This window comes from Phyllobates terribilis, unplaced genomic scaffold (assembly GCF_046119375.1).
Source record: "Phyllobates terribilis strain yellow unplaced genomic scaffold, ASM4611937v1 Scaffold_2__4_contigs__length_985480577, whole genome shotgun sequence".
In the NCBI taxonomy this organism is placed as follows: Eukaryota; Metazoa; Chordata; class Amphibia; order Anura; family Dendrobatidae; genus Phyllobates; species Phyllobates terribilis.
The window spans coordinates 628,455,173-628,482,613 of NW_027362762.1; the positions used below are offsets into that span (position 1 = coordinate 628,455,173).

Here is a 27,441-nt window from a genome sequence, read left to right on the forward strand (position 1 = left end):
CAGCAGCACCTCTCCCTACACTGTTTGATTCCGGAGTGACTGTGACGAGCATGGGGGCGCCAGGTCTAATATAGACCTAATGACGCTGTGTGGCCAGCCAATCACTGTAATGTCACAACCAACATGGCTACGGCATTACCGTGAGTGGAAGGCAATCCCTGCATATTCATTGGCTCTGTAAAGAGCGCCAAACATGTATGGAGGAGACCCGAGCTCCCGCCGAGCAACCCCGGAAATACTCGGCGAGTGCCGAGCATCTTGAGCAGTGAGATGCTCGGGCGACCACCGAGCAGTAGCGAGCATGCCTGCTCATCACTAATATAGACTATTTCTGAAAGGCCACATGAGCTGCAACACCATAAAGCAAGAAGCTCCACTAACAAAACAACAACATAAAGGCCAAAGAGATCTCAAAGGCAGGGACAAAGATGTTGAGTATTAAGGGTTGGGTTATAAAAAATATCCAAATCTCTGATGATCCCTCAGAGAACCATCAAATCGATTATCATCAAATGAAAAGAACATGGTACTACAACATACCTGCCAACAGGGGGACACCCACCAAAACTCTCAGCCTGAGCAAGGAGGGCATTAATCAGAGAGGAAGCACAGAGACCAAATGCAACCTTGAAGGAGATACAGAGTTCCCAAGCAGAGACTGAAGTATCTGTCCATATGACCTCAATAAGCCATACAATCCATAGAGGTGGATTTTATGGAAGAGTGGTCATTATAAAAGCCTTTAGTTACATACAAAATTGTAAGGTTCATTTTGAGTTTGCCAAAATCCATGTGTGAGACTCCCCAAATGTATGGAGAAAGGTGTTGTGGTGAGATAAAACCAAAATTAAACTTTTTGGTCCCCATGGTAAACGCTACATCTGGTGCCAAACCAATACAGCTCATCACCCCAAGAACACTATCCCCACAGTGAAACATGGTGGTGGCAGCATTATGGTGTGGGATGTTTATCAACAGCAGGGAAAGAGAAAATGGTCCGAGTCGAGGGAAAGATGAATGGTGCGAAATACACAGATATTCTTGAGAAAACCTGATTTGATCTGCCAGTGATTTGAGACTGGGACAGAGGTTCACTTTCCAACAAGACAATGACCCAAAGCATACTGCTAAAGAAACACTTAAGTTCTTAAAGGGAAAATTTGTAAATGTTTTGGATTGGCCTAGTCAAAGCCCAGACCTTAATCCAATTAAGAATCTGTGGTCAAACTTGAAGATTGCTGTCTACCAAAGGAAACCACCTAACTTGAAGGAGCTGGAACAGTTTTGCCTTTAAGAATGGGCAAAAATCCCAGTGGTAGGATATGTAAAGCTAATAGAGATGTATTCAAAGCGACTTGCAGCTGTAATTGCCATAAAAGAGGCTCTTCAAAGTACTGACATTAGGGGGGTAAATAGTAATGCACACTGAAGTTTTCAGTTATTTTGTTCTATTTGTTGTTTGCTTCACAATAAAAAAGAAAACCAAATGGTCATTTTTGTAGGCAAGTTTTTTACATGAAATGAAACCCTCAAAAAAACTGTGAAATTCCAGTTTGCGAAATAGCAAGACATGTAAAAAGGTCAAGGGGGGTAAATAAAGTAAAAAATTATGCAAGTTTGGAAATATCACTTATACAAGAATGTAGGTGACTTAACCCCATAAAATAATACCTGTACTATAGCTTTTAGTAGTTTAGTTGCCAATTAAGGGGGCAAATGAGGGGACTTTGGTGCACCCTTGGTGTGGCCGAGGATTTTGTGCACCGTGACACCCTCCTCAATTTGCATATTTGGCACTGTCAATATGTGATTGCCTGATCTTAATCAGTGGCTCTGCAGCCATGCTAACATAGCGTCATTGTCAGCTCCCATTGCTTGCCCCTGTTTTCAGTACAATATCAAGTTGTGGCAATATTGTACCAACTGACTGCTTTTAGTAAAACTATGTAAACTGCCTCTTAATATTTTGTGTATTAATTGTATGTTAATTATTTTGCTGACTTTTGTGTTTCCATGGTTACAGCAGAATACAAGTAGATCCTGTGCAGTCATATATTGCAATCATGTGTTACGGGCTGTTTCTACTGTATGTATCTCCTTTTGTCAGTAGGTGAGGGGACACACGTAGTAGTGCAATCTATTACTGAGGTGTCATAGAGTAATTCCCACTCATTATTTCCACAAAGCACAATAAATGCTTACATTCTGTTAAAGAAGTTGTCCACTACTTGGACAACTTCTCATACCGAACACTTTGCCCCAAAAAAGTAAAAAAGCTTATAATCACCTCCCGTGCCGGAACCATTCCAACGGTGTTGGTGCTCATAGTTCTGTGACTGCTGTGCGGTGTTGTGACATGTAAGCCAGGCGCCCAATCAGCGCTGACGTCACTGACCCTGCCTTCAGAAAAATTGAACATGAAGAGGAAGTCAGAGATCAGCTGGAGCCTGGACTTCATCTTCATGTTCAATTCGACAGAAAGAGGGGACAGTAACACCAGCCCTGTTTGGTTCACATGTCACAACAACCGCATGAGAGTCCCGGGACCGCGAGTGCTGACGCTGCTGGAAAGGCTCTTGCACGGGAGGTGAGTATAAGCTTTTTTATTTTATCGGGTGCAATCATTTAGATCAACAAAGTGTTGGTCTACTAGTGGATAACCCCTTTAATATACAGTCTAGTTCTAACAAAAAAATTATATTGGCTTCTCTCTAGATACAACTTCACAAAGCTGAATGGCGGGTCCTATTGTAACACTGCAAAAACAACATTTCTCATTAGTACTATGATTCTCTTAAGTTCTGTAGACCCTCTCCTGCATGCTCCTGACTATCCTCATGCTTTTATCAAGCTAGTCTAAGCATAGAATTCAACTTATAATTCTGTGCACTCTCTGCTCTTGTACAGTACCCTGCCTGACCAATTTTGTCTTCTGTCACATACATTAGTATAGCTGCTTCTGTGTTTTACATAATTTTAGCTGGTTTCTAGCAAAGCTGAGCCACAAGCTGAGTTGTTTTTATTTCCATAACAGAACAGAATTATGAAACTGCAAATGCTGCTCTGTTGATCCATATGTCAAATGATTATCTTTTGCCATATGTATCAAAAGAGCAGCATTTGCAGTTTCACATGATTGCGAAGACATGATGAGACATAAGCATACAACAAACACAACTCTGCTCAGCAGAAAGCCAGCTGAGAGAAACTGCACTACACATGATAGACCAGAATTACTGGAACTACAGCAGGAAGGTTCCAATCACAGCTGGAGATGAACAGAGTCTGGAGACACATCCTTGGATGGGTGATATGTGCAAAATAGGACAGATTTAAACAGGAGTTACATTGGCATAAATTAATAAATATAAAGTACTGTGCAAAAGTTCTAGTCAGTTATGTAAAAAATGCTGCAAAGAATGAATGGTTTTAAAAATAGTGCTAATAATTTATTTTTATCAATTAAAAATAAATTAAAATCAAATCATTATTTTGTGTGGCCACGATTTGTTTTCAAAACAGCATCAAAACATAAATTCATTGAGGTACACTTGTAAGAGCACCGAGAAGACTTGATGCGGTTTTGAAGACAAAGGATGGTCTCATCAAATATTGGTTACTTTATGATTTTGGGAATAGCCCTTAAACCATGAAGAGAAACTACCGTACTCTGTACAAGAATTGTATATCGTTCAGGAAATCCTGGAAAACAAGACTAATTGTAAAGTTTTTATTAGCTGAATGCATTTGTAATCTGCACATAGTTCATAAAAGATGATAATACTCAAAAGTGGAGCAGCATTTTAATATGGCAACCTGAAGATATTTTCACAAGACAAGAGATAGAAGAAGAAACTTTCATAAATTATTATAATATTTAGAAAATATTTAACAACATTGAGGCTTGGAAGATATTACGAGTGACAGACAGGTTGGAAAATATTACCTGTGCTTATAGGCTGGATATTCACCATTTCCTTCTGAATCATTAAGAGCAATTTTCCAGAATATAACTGAAGTATGAGAACACCCGAATCTACTGAAAGCTTAGTTGAAAGCAGGAGACCATCACTATTCCATGTTCGGAACTGGAAGCTAACAGAGAGATTGTCTATGTGTCCTGTGCCCAGTAATAACAGGTAACTTGTAGTAGAGCTTATGAAGGTCACAGGAACTACATGGGGTTCGGAGCAAGAAAATGTTATATTCCCCTAGAAAACAACAAAAATAGGACAACTTCATGAGAAATCACTCAAAATTGAAGATGATTTTTATCTGCTAATGGATCAAAAGGAGATTTTTTCATTAATGGTACTGGTGAACAAATAGGTTACATAATTTGTCAAAGGGGCTATTGAGTGTTTAATCCTCACCACGCATACTTTTTGTTTTATAACATACTATGCAAATGTATTAACTTGTTTTTCAAAGACCAACCACAACCAGGTTCAGAAATCAGAAAACATGGACATTTCTGTAGTTACGAAGTGATGCAATATGGTTGATAGCGTTCAATCACATTTTTAACTGGCCATGAAACAATACGGATACAGATCGGTAAAGAACACCAAGAAAAGGGGTTGACTATTGCCCTGAGGCCTGCACCATTCATAGACTTCAACTACCTAGATTCTACCATATTTGGCTCAATCTATTCTACATTGACTCTCTAGTGCCTAGTAGCACATTTACCTCGGGTTACAGCATTATTTAGGAACCATGTTGTGGTTTATTTCTACTGTAAGGAAGTATAATATGTGCATTGTAAGGCATTCTGATTTGTCAGTTCAATGGCACTATTATGCGAATATTAATAGTACTGTACAGGGGTAAATATGAATAGCCATTTGGAGAAAATTGTCATACTCTAGATAGGGCTATCCAATGGACTCCTAAGAATGGAAAGAATGGGGATTTGCATGAATAAAATTCGAGTTATACTGAATACCTGGTTCAGAGTAACAAGCTCCCTTTAAGATAAGAATACCTTTAGCATTTCTTCTGTCAGATTAATCTGAAAAACATGTACCTCTGAAGATTGGGGCATATTGAGGTACATTGTGACCTTTTTTATGGTTGGTGCATTATAGCAGTATTCGTAAGGAACAGCAAAGTGAATAAGCAGCATTTGTCAGTCAATACCTTTTACAAAAAAGGACAACTTGATGACAAATTGTTTCTGGTTTCTTCATAGCAGGGAGAAATGGTTTTCATATATTTATCCTATTGAATGATGACTGAAACTATAGACTAATATGTGAGGAACCTCAAAATTAATATAACCTTTCTTTGGCAGATCTTGCTAAAATCTACCTTTGTACAAGCAAATTAACTCTGGCATCCTATTACTGGAAAGAAATATTTCCTGCCGCCTGAAAGTGAATACGATGTGGATCCTATCACTAAGTTACGCAGAAATGTGTTTTTGTTCTCCAGGATAGTAGCCAATCTGGGAAACAGTAGGAGATCAGCCAATCTTTACAGTTAATCGAAATTTGGAGAAGCTCCTTGCTTCAAAGTTTCAAGTTGTGTCACTTTTAATTACAACTTTAAAAAACAAAAATAGAATAGCTTGTAAAGTTGACGTGACTTGGTACCATACATGGGGGCCAAATTTGCGAGTGCTAAACCTGGATTAAAGAAGGTAGAGGAATAAAACTGAAGCTTCTTTGGTTGTTTCTTTCTCTTAAGTATTCTCAATCAAAGACACGTACAGAACTCACTTGTGAATAATTGTAAGCTGTATTTGAGAGATTATTGAAGGGGTACCATGTCTTTTCATTGGGTTATGACTATAGCAAGAACATAACCGGCAAGTAGACAAAAGTAATTCTAAAGAAAAAAATGATTGTCTGAGTTCTCACCAAAAGCAGCACAGCTGAATATATACTGGATATATCACGGGGTTACCGCTATGGAGAGGAGCCAGAAGACCACAACGTCTGATGGCTACTACTCCGGCTCCGAGAAGAAGCACTTCTTCATTTTAAAACATGTTTTATTTCTTCTGGCAAAACAGGTGTTAAACGGCCATGTTCAAAATCCCTATGCTCACAGCTGAGCTCGGTTAGCCACTCCTTTTCCCTTTATAATGTGGGCTCTGATACTAATCCTTGTCAGAGCTAGCATTTGCTGCATGACTAACGGAGGGAGAGGATTACTTACGAGAAGGAGAGTTGGAGGAATTATTTGTGCCAGTTGTTTGGTTTGTCTGCATGGAAATTCCTTATACCTTCTTCATTTTGGTTTATCCCCCTACCTTCACACCCCGGTGCTTTCCTCTGTTATGTGAGTGAATATTTTGTGTGCCTGGAGTTTTCTTTTAACCCTTGCCTCTGTTGCCTTGTTTGTCGGGTTGGTGTATTACGGTGCACAAATGTACCCCTCTTCCCCGGATGGGGGAGGTGAACAGACAGAGGGCTTACTCATGAGCTAGGGAACCTTCAGAGGGGTATCCCGGGGAATAGGGTGAGATAGGGCTCCCCCTAGTGTTAGGGACAGGGTAGGAGCCCCTGATCCCTGGTCACCCGACAGCTGTGACCGTAACCATTTTTTCTGTTCTATTATGGATCCAATCACTGCTCTGACAGGGCAATTGCAGCGGCTCAGTCTCGAGGTGGCGGATTTATGCACGGTGGTTTTGCAGTCCCCTAATACATCTGGTGGGGGAATCTTGTCTCTCAGGCAAACCATAGTAGAGCCCAAGGTCATATTGCCTGACAGGTTCTCTGGGGGACATGACAAGTTTGTAGTTTTCCGAGAGGCCTCTAAACTATACTTTAAGTTACATCCGGTTTCCTCAGGTACTGAGGAGCAATGTGTGGAGGTAGTACTCTCGCTCCTTCAGGGGGATCCTCAAGCATGAGTGTTCTCTCTTGCGTCGGACTCGCAGTCGCTTCTGACGGTGGAGGTTTTTTTTCGGGCACTGGGCCTTATATATGATGACCCCGATCGTGTCTCCTTAGTTGAGTCCATACTGCACCAACTTCAGCAAGGAGACTGCAGTTCATGTGGGTGGAGTTAAGGCGGAGGTGTCGGCCTTTCTGGACAGTGGGGCGGGGTTTAATTTGATCGACTCTAAGTTTATACAGGTCCAAGGCCTCATCCCACATACTCTGTCCAGACCCATACCAATTATTACAATCGACGATGCCCCCTTTGAACATGGGCACTTTACTCAAGTTGTCCGAGATGTGCGGCTTCAGGTGCGGGCTATGCACACTTAGGTGTTAGACTGCTACGTGCTAGAGGGTCTGCCCTAACCTGTAGTACTGGGACTCCCTTGGCTCACTCTGCACAATCCTGTGGGCGATTGGCAGACTCAGGAGATTGTAAAATGGAGTGAGTATTGTCAAGTGCACTGCTTGGGTACCCGGTTGGCTAGGGTGGATACCCGGTCTGTGCCTAGCTACCTTGGGGATGTGTTCTTGGAGCAGGGGTGCAAGAACTCCCTCCCCATCGTCCTTATGACCATAAATCTCATTCCGGGGGCCAGGCTGCCAAAGAGCAGACTCTATAATATATTTGGTCCGGAGAGTAAGGCCATGAATGACTACATCACGGAAAGCCTGGCTAAGGGTTATATCAGACCATCCTCTTCCCCATTGCTGCTGGGTTCTTTTTTGTAAAGATTAAAGATGGGGGGTTACGCCCTTGCCTGGATTTCTGTGAACTCAATGCGATCACTGTCTGTGATCCTTATCCGCTTCCTCTTATCCCTGACCTCTTTAATCAAATGGTAGGGGCAAAATGGTTCTCTAAGATGGACCTTAGGGGGGGGGGCGTCTAATCTCATCCTCATTAAAGAGGGGGATGAGTGGAAAACAGCGTTCAACACGCCTGAGGGACACTATGAGAATCTGGTGATGCCCTTTGGGTTGACGAATGCACCCGCTGTCTTTCAACACTACATAAATAACATCTTTAGTCACTTGATAGGCAGATTCATGGTAATCTATCTGGATGACATACTAATTTATTCTCCTGACCTTGAGTCGCACCCGGTACATGTCAGGCAGGTTTTACATATTCTTTGAGATAATAAATTATATGTTAAGCCTAAGAGCTGTATGTTCTCGGTCGAGGAGATCCCATTCCTAGGAGATGTGTTGTCCTCCACCGGTTTTCGCATGGATCCATTGAAAGTCCGGGCAGTATTATAATGGGATCGTCTGGAGGATTTGAAGGCATTACAAAAGTTTTTAGGTTTCACCAACTATTACTGTAAGTTCATAAAAAACTTTTCGGAAGTAGCCAAATTTCTTACAGATATGACCAGGAAGGGGACAGACTTCTCCAGGTGGTCCAGTCCTGCCAGGGAGGCATTCGATACATTGAAAGAGTGTTTTGCTTCTGCACTCTTATACAGCCTGTCTCTCAGCTTTTTATCGTTGAGGTCGATGCATCTGAGGTGGGAGTGGGGGCGGTATAGTTGAAGGGTGCGTCTCCTGGTAAATGGCAACCTTGTGCTTATTTCTCAAAAAAATTGTCACCTGCTGAGAAAAATTATGACACTGGTAACAGGGAACTCTTAGCAATCAAATGGGCTTTTGAAGAGTGGCATCATTTTTTGGAGGGAGCTGTCCACCCTGTTATGGTAATCACGGATCATAAGAATCTGGTGTATTTGGAGTCGGCGAAACATCTAATACCTCGTCATGCAAGATGGGCATTGTTCTTTACCAGGTTTAACAAAAATATTAAGGCAGATGCCTTATCCTGTTGCTTTTCTGGGAAAGGAGATAAGTGTGAACCGGTACCTATTCTTCAAAAGGGGATGGTTATGGCGTATATATGCTCCAATCTGGAAAGAGAGGTTGTTGACGCTCAGGGGGACGCCCCTGCTGAATGTCCACTTGGTAAACTGTTTGTTCCTGTAAATCTCCGTCTTAGAGTCCTCAGCGAACAACAGATTTGGTGTTGGCCGGACATCCTGGTAATAAAGCCACCACCGATCTGCTTACTCGCCGTTTTTGGTGGCCAAGTGCTCATAAGGATGTCTGAGGGATGTCTGAGAGTATGCAGCCGCCAGCAGTGTCTGTGCGTGTTCAAAGACCCCTCATACTCGTCCATCGGGGGCTCTCCAACCATTGGAGATTCCTAGTAGACCCTGCACTCACTTATCAGTCGATTTTATCACGGCTCTACCCATGTCGGGGGGGAATACTGTAATCCTTGTAGTGGTTGATAGGTTCAGTAAAATGTCTCATTTTATCGTGTTACCAGCTTTACCAAATGCCAAATCCTTGGCGCAAGTTTTCGGCAGGGAAATAATTAGATTACATGGGATCTTGACCAACATAGTTTCTGATCGTGGGGTGCAGTTTGTCCACAAGTTTTGGAGGGCACCCGTTTGGGGGTCCATTTGTCATTTTCTTCCGTGTTTCACCCGCAGTCTAATGGGCAGACAGAAAAGGTTAACCAGAATTTAGAGACGTATCTCAGGTGTTTTGTATCTGAAAACCAGGAGGACTGGGTTACCTATTTACCATTAGCTGAATTCGCTGTAAATAATCGGTGTCAGGAATCGACTGGTAAGTCCCAGTTTTTCAAAACGTATGGGTTTCATCCTCAGTTTAGTTCCTTTAATGGTAATCGCCCTTCATGACTACCAGAGGAGGAACGGTTTTCATCTTCTATTTCCACCATATGGCGGGGGGTTGCGAATAATTTAAGGAAGATGGGATCCAAATATACAGTAAGTGTGTGGTTGATCGGAGACATTTGTGGGTGACTTGGGTGGTTATTTCCATTTCCAATAGACTAGGATTTTCCAAATGTATATAGCAGGATATAAAACTTTTGTGCAAATGTCATAAATGAATATGGTAGGAAAACTCTAATAAGTATTTTTTGTGTTTCACTTGCTGCTCATACTGATCATGTGAACATCACTACACCTCACCTTTGCAATGGTCAGACCATGGAACACTTTGGGCTTTAAAAAAATCATAGCCATGGCCATATGCTATGGAATTTGTTAGGTTAAAGGGCCTTCTGCTAAACATTAAAGGACGTTCTGAATGTTTAATGTGAACCTATCATTATTCTTACATAAATCTGTATTACAAATATTGTATCATCTGACATTAGGGAAAAGGAACACCTGCCGGCAATCAAACATCCTCAGTCATCAATCTGTCTAGGAAAAAGCAAAAAGTAGAGATTCATGAGGGTGAGGAAGGAGATGTAGCTGCAAGATGTCTCTGAAGTGTGTGGGAATGCATGCTGTGGGATGGATGAAGCTTTGGAGAACATCTTATTGGCACAGAACACACAGCAGAACCAACAAAGAGAGACAATGTACTGTTACATAAGTTATGATACATTTTGAACAGACTGGTCATTAGGAGACGGGCCCTTTAAATGGTAAATTGTACAGAGGAAATAGAGTAATTACTTAGTGAAATAATTCTTACCACAATGTAGATCTGAGGTTTGCGTCTTTTGGCCAAATCAATAATATTTACTCCATTATAATAAAGGTTCTCAATGCAGCCATGAAAATTCCTCTTCAGAAACGTACCGGGTTTTCCTGGTACTGGAATCCCTCCAAAGCTGAACTTCGGAAAATAAAAAGATCAAAACTTGACTCGTTGTTCTTTATATCACAATCTAATCAAGAATAAAAAACTGAAACCTGAGGAATCTACCCAAAAGGCCTGAATTAAACAAAGTAACCAATATGGTGTTATTCACCATGGATTTATCCCATGGACATCACTATAGTCCATTTTGATTTGAACCGTTAAACTTCTATGTAAGTCACTGGTAGAAGAAACTAGTTTTAACTGTTTAACAAAGTCATGCATGCATCTTTATGGAAACCACAATAATAGTGCCAATAATAGGTATTTATACAAGTAATAATTTGTTTTTATCTCAGTTGCAATTTCCAATAATAGAGTTGTAGTATATGCTTAAAAATTACATTTAGAATTAATTGACCTTTTTTTTTGTAACATCATTAGTTTATGCACTATTCAGCATAAACTTATATTGCTCGTAAATCTTATTGCTAAATACATTTGTAAAGCAAAGTAGCAAAAATGTTTCCATGCGACCAGTATAATCTTGTGTTCCTTATAAAGTGTAAAGAAATAGCAGTTTTTATTATGATACCATTAAGCAATGTTTCTAATAGCCATAGACTATTTTCCTCTCTGCAGGGTAATATTAATTTATTCTTTATGCTTACTTACTTATATAGCGCAAACATATTCTACATCGCATTGTCATTGCTATCTCTATTGGCACTCACAATCTAAATTCCCTATCACTATGCCTTTGCAGTGTAGAAGGAAATCGTAGTAATCAGAAAAAAAGCCTTGCAAACACTTGGAGAACATACAAATTTCTTGTCTTTGTGGGATATGAGAACAGGACCCCAGGGCTGAAAAGCAAGAGTGCTAACCACTGAGCCCACACCCTGCTCCTCCGAGTCTGATGAATTCACTGAAAATCTCCCATCATAAAAAAATTTTTATGATGGGAGATGAACAAAGGTCATTCTAAATAAAATTTACTGATTTTATGTCTTTTATTGAGCTTGTAAAAGTAAAGGCAGAAACACAATCCAGAGATAGATCCAGAGCATAGATATGTTATTATCGTAAAGCACTCTAAGCTACAAACATCCTCTCGATGATTTATGACTCAGAAACTGGAAGGAAGAACATCTGTGAAAATTACAGAGAGAGTGTAGGATCTAAGGGGTAATGTTGCTCCTTGTGCAGTGCTTGGAATGTAAGGAGGCTTATACGCCATGCAATGCTCCTCTGGGAAATGAAATATGCAACTTGACTCTTCAGAGAGGACTTGAACTCTAGTGCCACCTATTGGAGGTAGCAATACTAAAAGTCATTATCGAACCTTTAACGAGCCTTGTCATATGACTTAGGATAAAAGCCAAATCAGAATCTCAATTGTCAGTGCAAGTATGAGATCTGATTTGACTGTATTAGAGATTGAAGACTGGGATCTAAGGGGTAGTCAGTAGTGATGAGCGAGCACTAAAATGCTCGGGTGCTCATTGCTCGGTTCAAGCAAATTGGAATGCTCGAGTGCTCGACCTGAGCAACGAGCCCAATGTAATTCTATGGGAAACACAACCATTTTTCCGGCACCCCCTCCCCGGAGGTCTGAAGGGGGCCTAAATAATGCCAAAATCGATGGGAACAGTGCTCAAATGACATGGGAACATCATGGGCTCACAATAAAACATACAAAAACGAAACCAAAATGGATTTTCCTGGGAAAAACATTAAGGAACATTCTTTCCAGGGTAATGACTTGCATACTGTAACATACCTGGCGGCGTCCTTGCATAGTGGTCCATCTCCCACTGTGCAAGAGCGCGCACTTGATTTCCAGTCCAGACTGCCACTCTGGCTTCTTTCCATACTGTCTGCTTTGCTTTGCTCTTGCTGTTTAGGGCGACGCCCGCCGAACTTCCTGATTCTTGTAGCTGCGGCAGACACACCCCTAATGCGTCCTCAGCCTATTGCTGTCTGTCATCTGGTATTTAAACCAGCTCCTCCTTGGAATCCAGGCCTGAGCATCTTGTTCTGTCAGTTGGCTTCTAGTCACTGATGTGCCAGGTCCTGTCTATGTTTCCTGCCTTGTGGTATCAGTTCCCGTGTCTGAACTGTGTCCTGTCTGTGTACTCTAGCCAGCTGTCTTTCTGCCTTTCCTGGAGGCTGTATTTCCAGGCCCGTGTGAACACGCTCTTAGCCTGTTCCTTCTGCCCTCTAGGGGCCGCATACCTAGATCTGTTGTCTGTGTCTTTTCCCAGTGTCTGTTCCTGCCCTAACCATCTTCCAGCCTGTTTCCCATTTCTCTCTACGCCCATATCTTCCCTTTTTCTGCAGAGTCTGAACTTGTACCTAACTCCTGCTCGTTGTCACTGTACTTCCGTTTGTGAGTTTGTAGTCCACTTGCTACTTTATTACAAGTATCTTGTGTGTATCTGGTTCTGCCTTTCCCTTCCAGTCTGTTCCGTGTGAACAGAGCCCTGTCCCCTCTGCTCTGCCTTGCTCGCCGCTCTGGCGGTTTCTGCCCGCTCTGCCTTGTTCGGTGGTTTCTGCCCGCTCTGCCTTGTTCGCCGCTCCGGCGGTTTCTGCCTGCTCTGCCTTGTTCGCCGCTCCGGCGGTTCTTGCCTGCTCTGCTTTGCTCACTGCTCCGGCAGTCTCACTCTGCTCTGACCCTTTGCTCACTGCTCCGGCAGTCTCGCTCTGCTCTGACCCTTTGCTCACTGCTCCGGCAGTCTCGCTCTGCTCTGACCCTTTGCTCACTGCTCCGGCAGTCTCGCTCTGCTCTGACCCTTTGCTCACTGCTCCGGCAGTCTCGCTCTGCTCTGACCCTTTGCTCACTGCTCCGGCAGTCTCGCTCTGCTCTGACCCTTTGCTCACTGCTCCGGCAGTCTCGCTCTGCTCTGACCCTTTGCTCACTGCTCCGGCAGTCTTGCTCTGCTCTGACCCTTTGCTCACTGCTCCGGCAGTCTCGCTCTGCTCTGACCCTTTGCTCACTGCTCCGGCAGTCTCGCTCTGCTCTGACCCTTTGCTCACTGCTCCGGCAGTCTCGCTCTGCTCTGACCCTTTGCTCACTGCTCCAGCAGTCTCGCTCTGCTCTGACCCTTTGCTCACTGCTCCGGCAGTCTCGCTCTGCTCTGACCCTTTGCTCACTGCTCCGGCAGTCTCGCTCTGCTCTGACCCTTTGCTCTTTGCTCTGTCAGTCTCGCTCTGCTCTGACCCTTTGCTCTCTGCTCCGGCAGTCTCGCTCTGCTCTGACCCTTTGCTCTCTGCTCCAGCAGTCTCGCACTGCTCTGACCCTTTGCTCACTGCTCCGGCAGTCTCGCTCTGCTCTGACCCTTTGCTTACTGCTCCGGCAGTCTCGCTCTGCTCTGACCCTTTGCTCACTGCTCCGGCAGTCTCGTCCTGCTCTACTCTCGCTCACCGCTACTGGCGGTCTTGTCTTGCTCTGCTCTTGCTCGCCGCTCCGGGCGGTCTCACTCTGCTGTGTTTGTCCACCGCATCTGTGGTTCTGTTCCTGAGTCCCAGTCTGTACTGGGTCCTATCCACTCTGTGCTCCAACCTGTTATACCAGCCAGTACCTCCCTGTCTGCATACCAGTCGTGCTCACCAGCATCCACCCATCTGTATTCCAGCCGTGTCTGCCTATACCCATCAGTCTGTGTGCCAGCCGAACCTGCCTGCTCCTGTATTCCCCGGTGTGGGCCAACAGTCGTGTCCAGGGTCTGACCTGGAGTAGCACCTGGTCCCTCTGCTCAGTTCCTCCCTGGTGCACTGGTGTCGTATGCCGTCGTGCGACCTTGGTTGGATCGGGCAGATACTTAGTTACGCCCCTCCAGGCACTCTCCGGTTCATGGTCCAGTGGGATCACTAAACACGCACACGCCAGTTAGTCCGGGCGTGTGCATTACACATATAAGGCAAAATAAATAACCCCCCCCCAAAAAATGCTCCTCCCCACCTTGGGCTATGTTAACATATAGCGTTTTTGATTTTTTTTTTACACCTTTGCATTGCTTTCAACGGTGAAAAATACTTTTAGCGTCATTTTAACATTTTACTATCTTATCTTCCCATGTGGTGTGTGAGACATGATCAGACACACCCTGTTTCATTTATGAAGGAGGGACTCTGAAAGTAACAAAGCCTATTTTTATAGGGCCATCAGGCGGCCATTACTATTCATAAAGGGCCAGCAGTTTGGCCCTCACTATTGTTAGAGGGCCATCAGCCGGCTATGCTTTGTTGTTCCAATTATTAAAAAGTGGGTCTCCTATACTGTTATTGCGTATGCAGTGACTGCAAGGCCTGCCAAAAATATGGATGCACCCCAATACGCTTTTGAAGAGAAATAGAAAAAGGCCTGAGTAAAAATGTTTTTCCCATTATAAAGGAGTGGGTCTCCTATAGTGGTAATGCCCATGCAGTTCCCATTAGAATAGAGAGGTTCTGCTATACAGTTATTGCGTATACAGTGATTGTAATGGCTGCCTAAATGTAGGAAAAACCCCAATACCGACTTAAAGACACATACAGTAGGGTCTTTATAACAAAATGTCCCCACTAGAAAGGAACGTTTCTGCTATACAGTTATTGCCTATGCAGTGACTACAATGGCTGCCTAAATTTGAGAAATACCCCAATACCAATTTGAAGACACATAGAGTTGGGCCTCAGTAACTACATGTTCCCATTATAAAGGAGCGGGTCTCCTATACTATTCTTGCGTATGCAGTGACTGCAATGGCTGATAAAAATTTGAAGGCACTCCAATGCCCCTTGGAAGAGACGTAGAGGAGGACCTCATGAAAAAAATGTTCCCATTATTAGGAAATGGGCCTCCCATACTGTTACTGAATAAGCAGTGAATTCAAGGGCTGCCAAAAATTTGGACGCACTCTAATACCTTTGTAAGAGACATACATATGGTGATATGGTAGATATGGTGGTGATATGGTGGTGGAGGATGAGGAGAAGGAGGAGGACAACAGCAAATAAACAAAATCAGGAAGCATATACCCATGTGTGGGTGAGAAGAGGTGCATGGGAATAGACCTCCCAATAGACGGTGGTGTTGAGAAGTCTGGCCGAATCCAGCCCTTGTTGATTTTTATAAGAGTCAGCCTGTCAGCATTTTCAGCTGACAGGCGGATGCGCCTATCAGTTATAATTCCCCCAGCGGCACTAAAAACCCGCTCTGACAAAACGTTAGCGACAGGGCAGGCCAGGACCCCCAAGGCGTAGAGAGCCAGTACATGCCACGTGTCCAGCTTGGATACCCAATAATTATAAGGCACAGAGGAATCACGGAGGACATTGGTATGGTTGGCAAGGTTCAGCATTCTCGTACAATTATCCCTCCTTGTGAGAGTACCCCGCCCATCAAGTCCTGTGCGATGGGAGGGTCTGAGAAAACTGTCCCAGAACTTTGACAGTGTTCCCCTGCCTCTGCTGGATCCTATTTGTTTTTCTCTCGCCTGTACTCTTTGGTTGTCCAAATAACTGTGACCTCTGCCGCCAACATTTTCAGATGGGAATTTTTTTAATAATTCCGCAACAAAGGCTTTCTGGTACTGCCCCATTTTATTAGACCTGTCCACCACGGGAATAAGAGACAGAAAGTTCTCCTTGTAGCGTGGGTCTAGAAGTGTCACCTATCTGTAATGACTGTCACCCAAAACTTGGACAATGCGAGCCATGTGTTCCAGACTGCTAACAGGAAAAACTTCCATGTCCTCACCAAGAGGATAATTGACCATGCTCTCCTCCTCATCCTCCTCCCTGTCCTCATGCCATCCACACTGAACAGATGGTAGGACAGTTGTGCAGGTAGTACCCTCTATAGTGCAGGAAACTAGCTCCTGTTCTTCCTCCTCCTCCTCTTCTTCCTCATTGTTACCCAATCTACGTTGGGATGAGATGAGGCTGGGCTGTGTGGTATTACCCTGTATGGTTCCTTGCTCCATCTCATCATACTCCGCCTGCAATGCATCCTCTTTAATTGTGAGCAGAAAGCATTTCAGAAAACAGAGAAGCGGGATGGTGACGCTAATTGTGGCGTCATCGCCGCTCACCCTCTTGGTGGAGTCCTCAAAGTTTTGGAGGATGGTACAGATGTCTGACATCCATACCCACTCCTAAGGTTTTGTGTGTGGAATCTGACCTGAATACCGACAGCCTTGTTGATGCTGATAGTCAGCAACTGCCCTCTTCTGCTCACAAATCCTTCCTAACATCTGCAATGTAGAGTTCCAACGCATGGGGACATCACACACCAGTCGGTGAGCTGGAAGCTGCAAACGCTGCTGAAGCATGGCAAGGGTGGTGGAAGCTGTAGCCGACTTTCTAAAATGGGCACACACATGGCGTACTGTGACAAGCAGACCCGGAAGATCTGGGTAGGTTTTGAGAAACCGCTGAATAACGAGCTTAAGCACATGGGCCAGGCATGGTACGTGTGTGAGTTTGCCTCGATTCAGAGCCGCTACCAGGTTCCGGCCATTGTCACACACAACAATGCCTGGCTGTACAGTCAGCAGTGTTAGCCACAGATCTGCCTGCTCTTTCAGAGCTGTCCACAACTCTTCAGCATTGTGCGGTTTGTCACCTAAGCATATTAGTTTCTTCATAGCCTCTTGCCACTTGGCCGAGGCAGTACTGCAGTGCTTCTGTGGCGCCCTGCTGCGCATTGGTGCCACAGATCCCAGAGGGGTCCATGGAGGGACTTCTCCACAAGAGGCCCTCATAGCATTCACACACCTCCACCCTACCACCTCAGACCATCAGAGGGAATCCGGATAGGGATATATATACTGGAGGGTGGAATTAGGCAGGCAGTCTGTTGAGAGGAGAGTCAGTTCAGTCCAGACTCAGAGAGCTCGAGTTAGTGAGCCTAGGGCATGCCAACACCAAAAGAGCGGCGAAGCGCAGCAGTGTGAAGCCTAGTGAGGGCCCCGAGTGTGGCCGAAGGCGAGTGGAAAGAGAGTAACATAGGGGGCAGAGGAGCTTTACCCGCTCACCCCAAGAACATATACCGGACACCGGGTCCGCGTCTGCAGGGATTCCTTACACCCAGCAGAAACAACCGGAACCCCTGGCAAACTATATGTCCCAGGAACACTAAAAGCTGATTACATACCAGGGTCAGGAGTCACGGAGGCCCCAGAGACCAGAGAGTGTGAACTCAAGCAGAAGGCCCTACCACCAGGTCAGCAGGTGCAAGACAGAGACCAAGTTAGGCCTAGCTCCAGGCAGGTCAGAAACTTATCAAGGAAAGGCAAGGAAAACAGGAGGCCCTACACCCGCTCACTGGGGAGAGTCCTGATATGCACCCTTCACCGTAAAGTGCCCTGGATCGTGCCTGAAACACCACCAGTAAAGGTACCGAAGTGAACTGTCGTGTGTGTGCCTATTCTTCCTCTGAGCCGGCTGGGTCCCCTCTGTCCTGCATCCACTCACTTACGCTGCCCTGAGGCCCCGCTCCACCTGTGGGGAGCCGTACCAACTAAGCTGCCTAAACACCAGCCTCAGAGGACTGTCGCAGCGCTGGTGATCCTCACCAGACACCATAGGCGGCGTCACGAACATCCCTACCCCATACAACTTCCCCCCTTCTTTTAAGAGTGACCCCAGGGTACGGGCCCGGCCGACCACCGTGACATCCCCCAAGATCAGGCAACAACAAGGCCCGGGCGTCGAGTCGTCCCCATCCCCTGGGCGCGTCACTTCCAGCTTGTGACTGATGTGGTCATTTCAGAGTTGGAGGCTGAAGCGGAGGAGGTGCAGGAGCTGTAGAATGTGGGGGCAACCCTGATTGACTCATTGCCCACAATTCTCGGCGTCGGTTGGACGTGTTCCATCCCAAGTTCCTACTGGGTCCCGGCTTCCACTATATTAACCCAGTGTGCCATCAGCGAGATGTAGGGTCCCTGCCCACAAGCACCTGTCCATGTGTCCGTGATTAGGTGGACTTTCCCAGTAACTGCATTGTTGAGCGCACGGCTAATGTTGTGAGACACGTGCTCGTGTAATGCGGGGACGGCACACAGGGAGAATTAGTGGCGGCTGGGGACAGAGTACCGAGGGACGACCACTGCCATCAGGTTGAGGAAGAATTCCGTCTCCTCGAGCCTAAAAGGCAACATTTCGAGCGTAAGCATTCGCAAAATGTTTCAATTTAGTAGTGTGGTTGTGGGGCGTTGGCTGCGTATTTGCGCTTGCGTTCCAAGGGCTGGGGTAGGTACAACTGAACGCTGCACTGGAACAAGGACATGGATGTGCTTGCACATGGTGATAGTTGAGAGTGTGCAATGAGAGGTGCAGGGCAGGAGGCATCTTCGCATGCGCCATGGACAGGGGATTGGCATGCACATGCAACAGCGGAAAAAGCAGTGGTGTCACCTGCAGACACTGTTTCTGGATCCTGGGGTTCAGCCCAATTAGTAGGGTGCTTTGGTGCCATGTGCCTGATGATTCTGGTGGTGGTCAGGCTTCCAGTTTTGCCACCCCTGCTGATGCTGGCCTCTCAGTGAAGCAAATGGCCTTTTTGGGGTTATCTGCAGTGTCTTTAAAAAACAACCAGACTCGGGAAGACCTAACAGTTGTACTGGCAATCTCCGTCGTGTTCTTGTTACGGGGAACACTTTCTGCCTTGTGTCTGCGGCCACCACACTGCTTCTTCCTGTTGGGGTGCTATGACCTCCCTCCCCCTGTGTGCTGCTGTCCTCGCTTTGCATGCCCCCCTGCCAGATTGGGTCAGTTACTATATCTTCCACCACCTCGTCTTCCACTTCCGCACCCAGGTCCTCTTCCTGACTTTCTGGCAATTGTGTTTCATCATCGTCCACCTCTTTCAAAAGCACTTTCCCACCGTTGCCTTTGTGTGACCATGGCTGCTCAAATATTTGGGCATCACTACATGTGTTCTGCTTTGAAGCTGGCCGGCGAGAGGCTCAAATCTATAAATGGAAAAGTGAACAGCTCTTCTGAGTGTCCAAATGTGGGATCAGTTGTCTCCGGGCACTTGGCATGGTGGGAGGAAGGAGGATCAGGGTGAGGAATATGTGGTCCAGACTCACGGCTACTGAGACTTGACCATGTGGAAGACAGGGTGGTGGTGGCAAAGTGACTGGAAGCGTTATCTGTTATCCAACCAACAACCTTTTGACACTGCTCTGTGTTCAATAGTGATGTTCTGCGGTCCCCTAGTAATTGAGACAGAAAGGTCGAGCGACAAGATGTGGGTGTTTGTTGTGGCACAATTTCAGCTTGCCCACGGCCTCGGCCTCTGGATGCACCATCACCATCACATCCACTTCCCTGTCCCTTGCCATGCACCTTGCCCATTATAAATGGAGGACAATATTTTCCACGTTCACTACAAATTGCTGGATTTGAACCACAGTTATATGTGATACATCTGACGGATAACCACGGTTTTAAATAGCGGGCCTTAGGGTACTATTTTTCACAGTGACCTTCTGTGAATAGCTTCACTGACACACTGCAACAAAATGGAAATAGAGGTCAGAAATGGCTGAATTTGGAACACAGTTATATGTGATACGTCTGACGGAGAACCACGGTTTTAAAAAGCGGGACTGTAGATTATTAATGCTATTCTTCACAGCTACCTCGGGTGAATAGCTTCACTGACACACTGCAACAAAATGGAAATGAAGCCATAAATGGCTGATTTTGGAGCCCAGTTATGTGTGATACGTCTGACGGAGAACCAGGGTTTTAAAAATCGGGCCTGTAGTTTACTACAACTATTGTTCACAGTGACCTCGTATGAATAGCTTCAGTGACACACAACAACAAAATGGAAATGGAGGCCAAAAATGGATGAATTTGGAACGCAGTTATATGTGATACGTCTGACGGAGAACCACGGTTTTAAAAGCGGGCCTGTAGTTTACTAATACTATTCTTCACAGTAACCTCATGTGAATAGCTTCACCGACATACTGCAACAAAATGGAAATGGAGGCCAATTTTTTCCAATTTCAGTTCAAATTTCTGGATATTTATCTGTGTAATATTTAAAAGATCTGGCTGTAATCTGCAGTGCTAAATAGCAAATGGAGCAGAAAAATGGTGTACTCTGGATTGCTTTTTAACCAAATAATCAGGATTAAGATAAAAAAAAAATCAGTCAAAACATGCAATGGACCCTCTTGTGCTATATGCACTGCAGTCTGACACATTCCCTGGCTGCCAGCCTAACTCCTGCTATCACCACTGAATATATGCAGCTGGATTAGTCCTTAGAAGGACTTTTAGTTCAGATGGATATATAGATATGCTGTGGAATACCTATACTAACTGTAAACAAGCAAATCGCTCCCTGTCTCAGCAGCAGTTTTTGCCTCTCTCTGCGTTTTTTCAACGCATTTTCGTGCGTTTTTGCATGCGTTTTTTCAAGCAGTTTTCCAAGCGATTTTGAGCATCACTTGGAAAAGTGCTTGACAAGTTGGTCACACAATATAAATCCATGAACAACTGATGCTTTAAATGCAGCATCTATAGTAAAAAAACGAGAATTAAAACGTTAAAAATAAAAAAAAAACTGTATACTCACCTCTCCGGTCTCCTCCAGTCTGCTCCCGGCCGCGTCTTCTCTCTTCGGCGTCCCGCGGTGTACTGTCAGGACCTGCGGTGACGTCATTTAGTCAGCTGATGGTCACGCGACCATCACCTGACTGCCGACGTCAGCGGTCGCGTGACCATCAGGTGACTAAATGACGTCACCGCAGGTCCTGACAGTACACCGCAGGATGCCAAGAAGATAGGACGTGGCCGGGAGCAGACCGGGGGCCGCCGGAGAGGTGAATATACAGGTTTTGTTTATTTTTAACTTTTTTATTTCTTTTGTTCACCTCGTGGTAGCCGGGATGAAGAGGAGTTGTAGTCTCCTCTTCATCCCGGGTACCACACGCACCGCGATTATGCTGCAAATTCGCGGCCATTGAATTTAATTGAAACGCAGCAAATCCACATATACCTGCGGGTTTGCTGCGTTTCAATGTTCCTCAATGGCTGCGAATTTGCAGCGTAATCGTGGTAGAAATGGTCATGCTGCATTTTGCAACGCAATGCGAATTCGGCACGCAAATTAGCACATCATGTGCACAGCACATCCGAATTCACATTGCTTTGCATGGCAGACTGTTTTACAAGCGTTTTCGCAGCCGTAAAAACGTCGCAAAAGCACTACGTGGGCACTTAACCTAAAACTGCACATTTTAGAGTGGCCTTCTATTGTGGCCAGCCTAAGGCATACTTGTGCAATAATCAGGCTGTCTAATCAGCATCTGGATATGCCACACCTGTGAGGTGGTTGGATTATCTTGGCAAAGGAGAAGAGCTCACTAACATAGATTTAGACAAATTTGCGAAAACTTTATTACCACCATAATGTTTGGTTTGTCACATAACTGAGTTAGAAATTTATGAGTATAAACAAATTTATAATGAATTTAGAATGCCTTATAAAGATGATTACAAATTATATCCAGAATATAAAATTGTACTGTGCAGCCTATAGGTGTATCAGACAAGCATGCAGAAGAAAGCATAAAACTTAAAGAAGCAGCAAAAATGCACTAAATATATGAGGATACGTCAAGTCTCAAGTGTATTTTATAGTCATCCTGAAATATTTAAATGACCCAAATTTGACACTATCTCATAAAATTTATAAACTGATCAAAAGATCAGATTGTAAAAGAGTTGTTACTTAATTTGAAATTAGTAAAATAAATTTCACAATATATGTAATGGCTCCTGCTGAGATTATCATTAAAATATGCACTACCGTTCAAAAGTTTGGGGTCATTTAGAAATTTCATTATTTTTGAAAGAAAAGCACATTTTTTTTCAATGAGGCTAACATTAAATGATTCAGAAATACACTCTCTACATTTTTAATGAAGTAAATGACTATTCTAGCTGCAAACATCTTGATTTTATTGCAATATCTACATAGGTGTATAGAGGCCCATTTCCAACATCCACCACTCCAGTGTTGTAATGGTACATTGTGTTTGCTAACTGTGTAAGAAGGCTAATGGATGTTTAGAAAACGCTTGCACAAGTATGTTAGCCCAGCTGAAAATGGTTTGGCTGATTTGAGAAGCTATAAAATTGACCTTCCTTTGAGCTAGTTGAGAATCTGGAGCATTACATTTGTTTGTTCTATGAAACTCTCAAAATGGCCAGAAAAAGAGAACTTTCATGTGAAACTCGACAATCTACTCTGGTTCTTAGAAATTAAGGCTATTCCATGCGAGTAATTGCCAAGAAACTGAAGATTTCCTACAATGGTGTATACTACTCCTTTCAGAGGAGAGCACAAACAGACTCTAACCAGAGTAGAAAGAGAAGTGGGAGGCCCCGCTGCACAACTGAGCAATAAGACAAGTACATTAGCGTCTCTAGTTTGAGAAATCGACACCTCACAGCTCTTCAACTGGCAGCTTCATTAAATAGTACACGCAAAATGCCAGTGTCAACGTCTACAGTGAAGAGGCGACTCCGGGATGCCGGCCTTCAGGGTAAAGTGGCAAAGAAAAAGCCATATCTGAGACTGGCTAATTAAAGGAAAAGATTAATATGGGCAAAAGAACACAGACATTGGACAGAGGAAGATTGGAAAAAAGTTTTATGGACAGAAGAAAGTTTGAGGTGTTTGGATCATGCAGAACATTTGTGAGATGCAGAACAACTGAAAAGATGCTGTAAGAGTGCCTGACACCATCTGTCAAGCATGGTGGAGGTAATGTGATGGTCTATGGATGCTTTGGTGCTGGTAAAGTGGGAAATTTGCACAAGGTAAATGGGATTTTGAGTAAGGAAGGCTATCACTCCATTTTGCAATGCTATGCCATACCCTGTGGTCAGCGCTTTATTGAAGCCAATTTCATTCTACAACAGGACAATGACTCAAAGCACACCTCCAAATTATGCATGAACTATTTAGGGAAGAAGCAGGCAGCTGGTATTCTATCTGTAATGGAGGGGCCAGCGCAGTCACCAGATCTCAACCCCATTGAGCTGTTGTGGGAGCAGCTTGACCGTATGGTACGCAAAAAGTGCCCATCAAGCCAATCCAACTTGTGTGAAGGGCTTCAGGAAGCATGTGGTGAAATTTCTCAAGATTACCTTAGCAAATTAACAGCTAGAATGCCAAAGGTCGACAATGCTGGAATTGCTGCAAAGGGAGCATTCTTTGACGAAAGCAAAGTTTGAAGGAGAAAATTATTCTTTCTAATAAAAATCATTATTTCTGACCTTGTCAATGTCTGGACTATATTTTCTACTCATTTTGCAACTCATTTGATAAATAAAAGTATTAATTTTCTTGGAAAACACAATTGTCTGGGTGACCCCAAACTTTTGAACAGTAGTGTACATGGAGCGTACATTGTATATTCTTTATTTTTTGCATTAGTCTACACTGGCAATGAGCAGGGAGGAGATAAAGCTCTGCAGCCAAAGAGCTAACAAGGCAAGGTAATGAATATCATTATAAGTACAATATGTAAGTACCTATCACCGGTCTGGGGTTGCCCTTTTTATTCAATAAAAGAGTGGGCAAACTTACAATTAAATTTATAACCTACCTCTTCATTTATGCAAGGGATTTGAGATTCTACATGACAAAAATGAATCTCTGACTGCAACCATGTTATAGGAACCGAATCATCAAGACTGGTGTAGTGCATGGTTTTGTTACACCAGTCTTGCTGGAGTACACAGGGCTAAATTCAAAAATGAATTTGATGTATTTCCTATGTCAGAGACTGGAGTAGCATTTCTGTAGTATGAAATGCAGGCACTTTTGATGATTTTGACAGGCAGACCTGGTCCCACCCCTGCCCTACCTTAGCTCCTTCCAAGCTGCACTTTAGCGATGCTGATTCGAACGGGTATGAAAACAGCAAAAGGCATTAAACTTTTGTGCACCTGCACGTTGTGCAAACATTTTGTGACTTTTCAAACTTTTACTCCATTTTTCTGGCGAAACAGCTTTTATGAATCGGCCTCACAATATAAAATTTACTTTGAATGATACATGTAAATTAAAGTACATATAGATGTCTACACCTCATAATCTATGTCCAAATCATCGGATTCTCCCTTCGTTCGGAAATGTTGGGTATATTTATCCACTGTGAAGTTGACTTGTTTATTGAACCGGTCTATTAAGACGGAATGCCACTGTTGGTCATCCAGGAGGCTCCCCAACGTCACCGATGTATGAGTGTTACCAAAACGTAACTTTGCGTCACCTGAGAAAATATGCCCAAAACCATAATTAGCATCTCTGATTTATAACAACTTCATTAATGGGATGAATTAATTGATATCTGTCAATTTTGAATAATTAATCTGATAAGTAGATCAATACATAGAACCTCAAATCTAATATATACAATTTAATATATTACAGATATCACATATATGCATATACCGTGGCCCCTACATGGTACTGCTGCACTTTTATTTCATTTTTTTAGGAAGCAGCTGGATGGATCAAATTAAAAATATTAGACTTCCTTCAAAAGGAGGAGTTTAAGATGAACATGGGCTTACTCTTATGGTCATTCCCCATACACCAGGCCTTGGATTCCAATATGATATGCATGCCTCAGTCTCCTATTCTGGTTATCTGCCTTGGCGTCAGCCTTCACTTTAGTTCTGATATTTCAATTATGGATCAGGAAGCTCAGTGCTTTTTCTTGTAGAAGGACACGGAAATAAGGATATATAGCAGACTCAAACTATTTGTCCAATATCTAAAGATGAACCCCACCAATTACAATTTTGACTATAGTAAAATTAAATAAAATAATCATCTAATTTTAATGAGCCATTAAACTGGCAGCAGAAGTATTGATAAAACTTTGCCCCCATTCGAGGACTGCTGAGAATATGAGTTATGGTTAGAAAAGAATAATGAAAGAAATAATGAACTCTGCTACTGAATTTGATGGGGAATTTCTGACATTTAAAGGATCTGTGCTTATGATCTAGATTCTGGAATACATAAATGTAACAGATGTATTTCAGCTGGGGCCTCCACCAATGTCTGAGCTAATTACTTGTGACATTTCACTCATTACAATGCGGGATTTGTGAACACATTTACACTGATGTCTCTCCGAGTAGTTAGCGGACATGAAATCCCAGAGCAGTGTCCCACATCAAATTGTGGAGGAAGATTAAAAAAAATATTGCCCTCCTTGTTTGAAGCATGTGAGGAGTAAGAATAATATAAAAAGCTGCTTTTAAGGTGCTGCTACTGAGCTGTTACAGACCAGCGCTCCCATATTCAATCTGGTCCTTCAGCACGGCAGTAGGACACCACAATCGATTGGGTCTCTTCCAACCCTAGCTGGGTGAGCTGCACGCTCCGATCTCTTTCCACACACTGTACGTAGAAGCATAAAATAGCAGTGCTTGGCTTAGCGCCATCTTGTATACTGCCTGTGATAACCCTCCTGAGTTGATGCGCTAGACCATGGGATGTCATAGCTACAGGGCATGAAGGGGGAACCGCAGGGTGTACACATTTAAGGAGGCCTGCGGATTTCAGGAACTTTGACTGGAAGTTGATGCTCCACGGATCACTCCGCTCATCTTGTCTAATGGAAGAACTCTGCTTATAGGTTAAAAATTCCAGCCTTGGTGGAACGCTTGATGCATCGTTGACATATGTATGTCACTTATACTAGTCCTGGCTGCCAGTAAAGGAGAATCTCATCTCAAAATACTTAAAGGGGTTGTTCACTACCTGGGTAACCCCTTTTAAAATTAATTATTTCCCCTTACAAAAGAAATAGAAAAGATACTCATCTACTGCGCCGTTGCCAGCAATGTTGGTGGTGGGTCTAGCAGTATTCAAGGGGGATTGTTTTGCAATGAAAGATCTGCAGCCAATCACCCGCTGATTTTTGGCTGCTGCGCTCTCACTACTTCCCTATATATTGGATGTTCATCTGAAAAAAAAGTGAGAAAGCAGCAGCAGAATAGTGGCAGCTGATTGACTGCAGGGCTCACATGGCATAACGTCACGCAAACCTCAGGAGAACTCGCGCCTACATCTCTGGAACAGCGCCAGTGTGAGAGTGAATATATGTTATTTTTATTTTACAAGGGTGACTACAACATTTAAAAAAGGTTGTCCAGGTAATAGGCAAACCCTTTAATACTCATTTACTTTTAAAATGCTGCATTATAGGAAATCTTCCATACAATTTAACTTATAATTTATATATTCTCTCCTGTGTTCTCATTTTGTTGTATGTAAAGTGGAGGAGACATTCTATCTAAATCCCATTTTCCAAAGAGAAACATACCACACAATTATTATCAAAGTAGTTTCCGGCTTATTGGCCTTGCTCCATGCTTTGTGCCTCAGACACTGAACAGTTTATTCTGCTACATGGTCTCTCATGTCCTATTAGCTAATTATAGTGCAGAAAGAGTAACGTGCCTGTTTCAGCACCCGCAAGAATACACAAAGAATGGCTAATCACCAAGGATGTAAGAAAAATACCAAATAAATACATACATGGTGTAAGGCAGCGCTATTCATCATGCTGAGGGGCACTCGCTTCACCGGGTCAAATAAAGCACGCATGCAACGTCTTTCCGGTTTTTCTAGCAGTCTATTATTTATCATAAACCGCGAGTCCATCTCAGTGGCTCGCCGACATATTACACATATAATGTCCAAAAGCCTTTCCAGTGACAGATATGTCCACTTGGCTCCAGATACAGCCTTCAGCAAGGTAACAATATAAATGTCCACATCAAGCAGCGGTTTTACCTTTGCCGGGTTTTAACTGCCTCTCTCAGCTCGGTTCTGCCACCGCTGTGGCTTTACAGCTTCCCAGATGGGGCC

At 43.8% G+C, this 27,441-nt stretch overlaps 1 protein-coding gene across 3 annotated transcripts in view; it reads right to left on the reverse strand.

Moving 5' to 3' along the window:
* The window catches only part of LOC141221874 (contactin-associated protein-like 5), a 1,265,469-nt gene that overhangs the window by 675,151 nt on the left and 562,877 nt on the right, over window positions 1-27,441 (reverse strand). For all 3 annotated transcript variants that reach the window (XR_012289806.1, XM_073666602.1, XM_073666603.1), the window contains 3 exons: window positions 24,639-24,823; window positions 10,419-10,562; window positions 3,947-4,211 (listed from right to left, as the gene is read on the reverse strand). Coding sequence is in view for 2 of the 3 variants with exons in the window: in XM_073666602.1 (XP_073522703.1) it covers window positions 3,947-4,211; window positions 10,419-10,562; window positions 24,639-24,823 (594 nt within the window). In the remaining variant the exon portion in view is untranslated. The remainder of the gene's footprint in view (window positions 1-3,946; window positions 4,212-10,418; window positions 10,563-24,638; window positions 24,824-27,441) is intronic.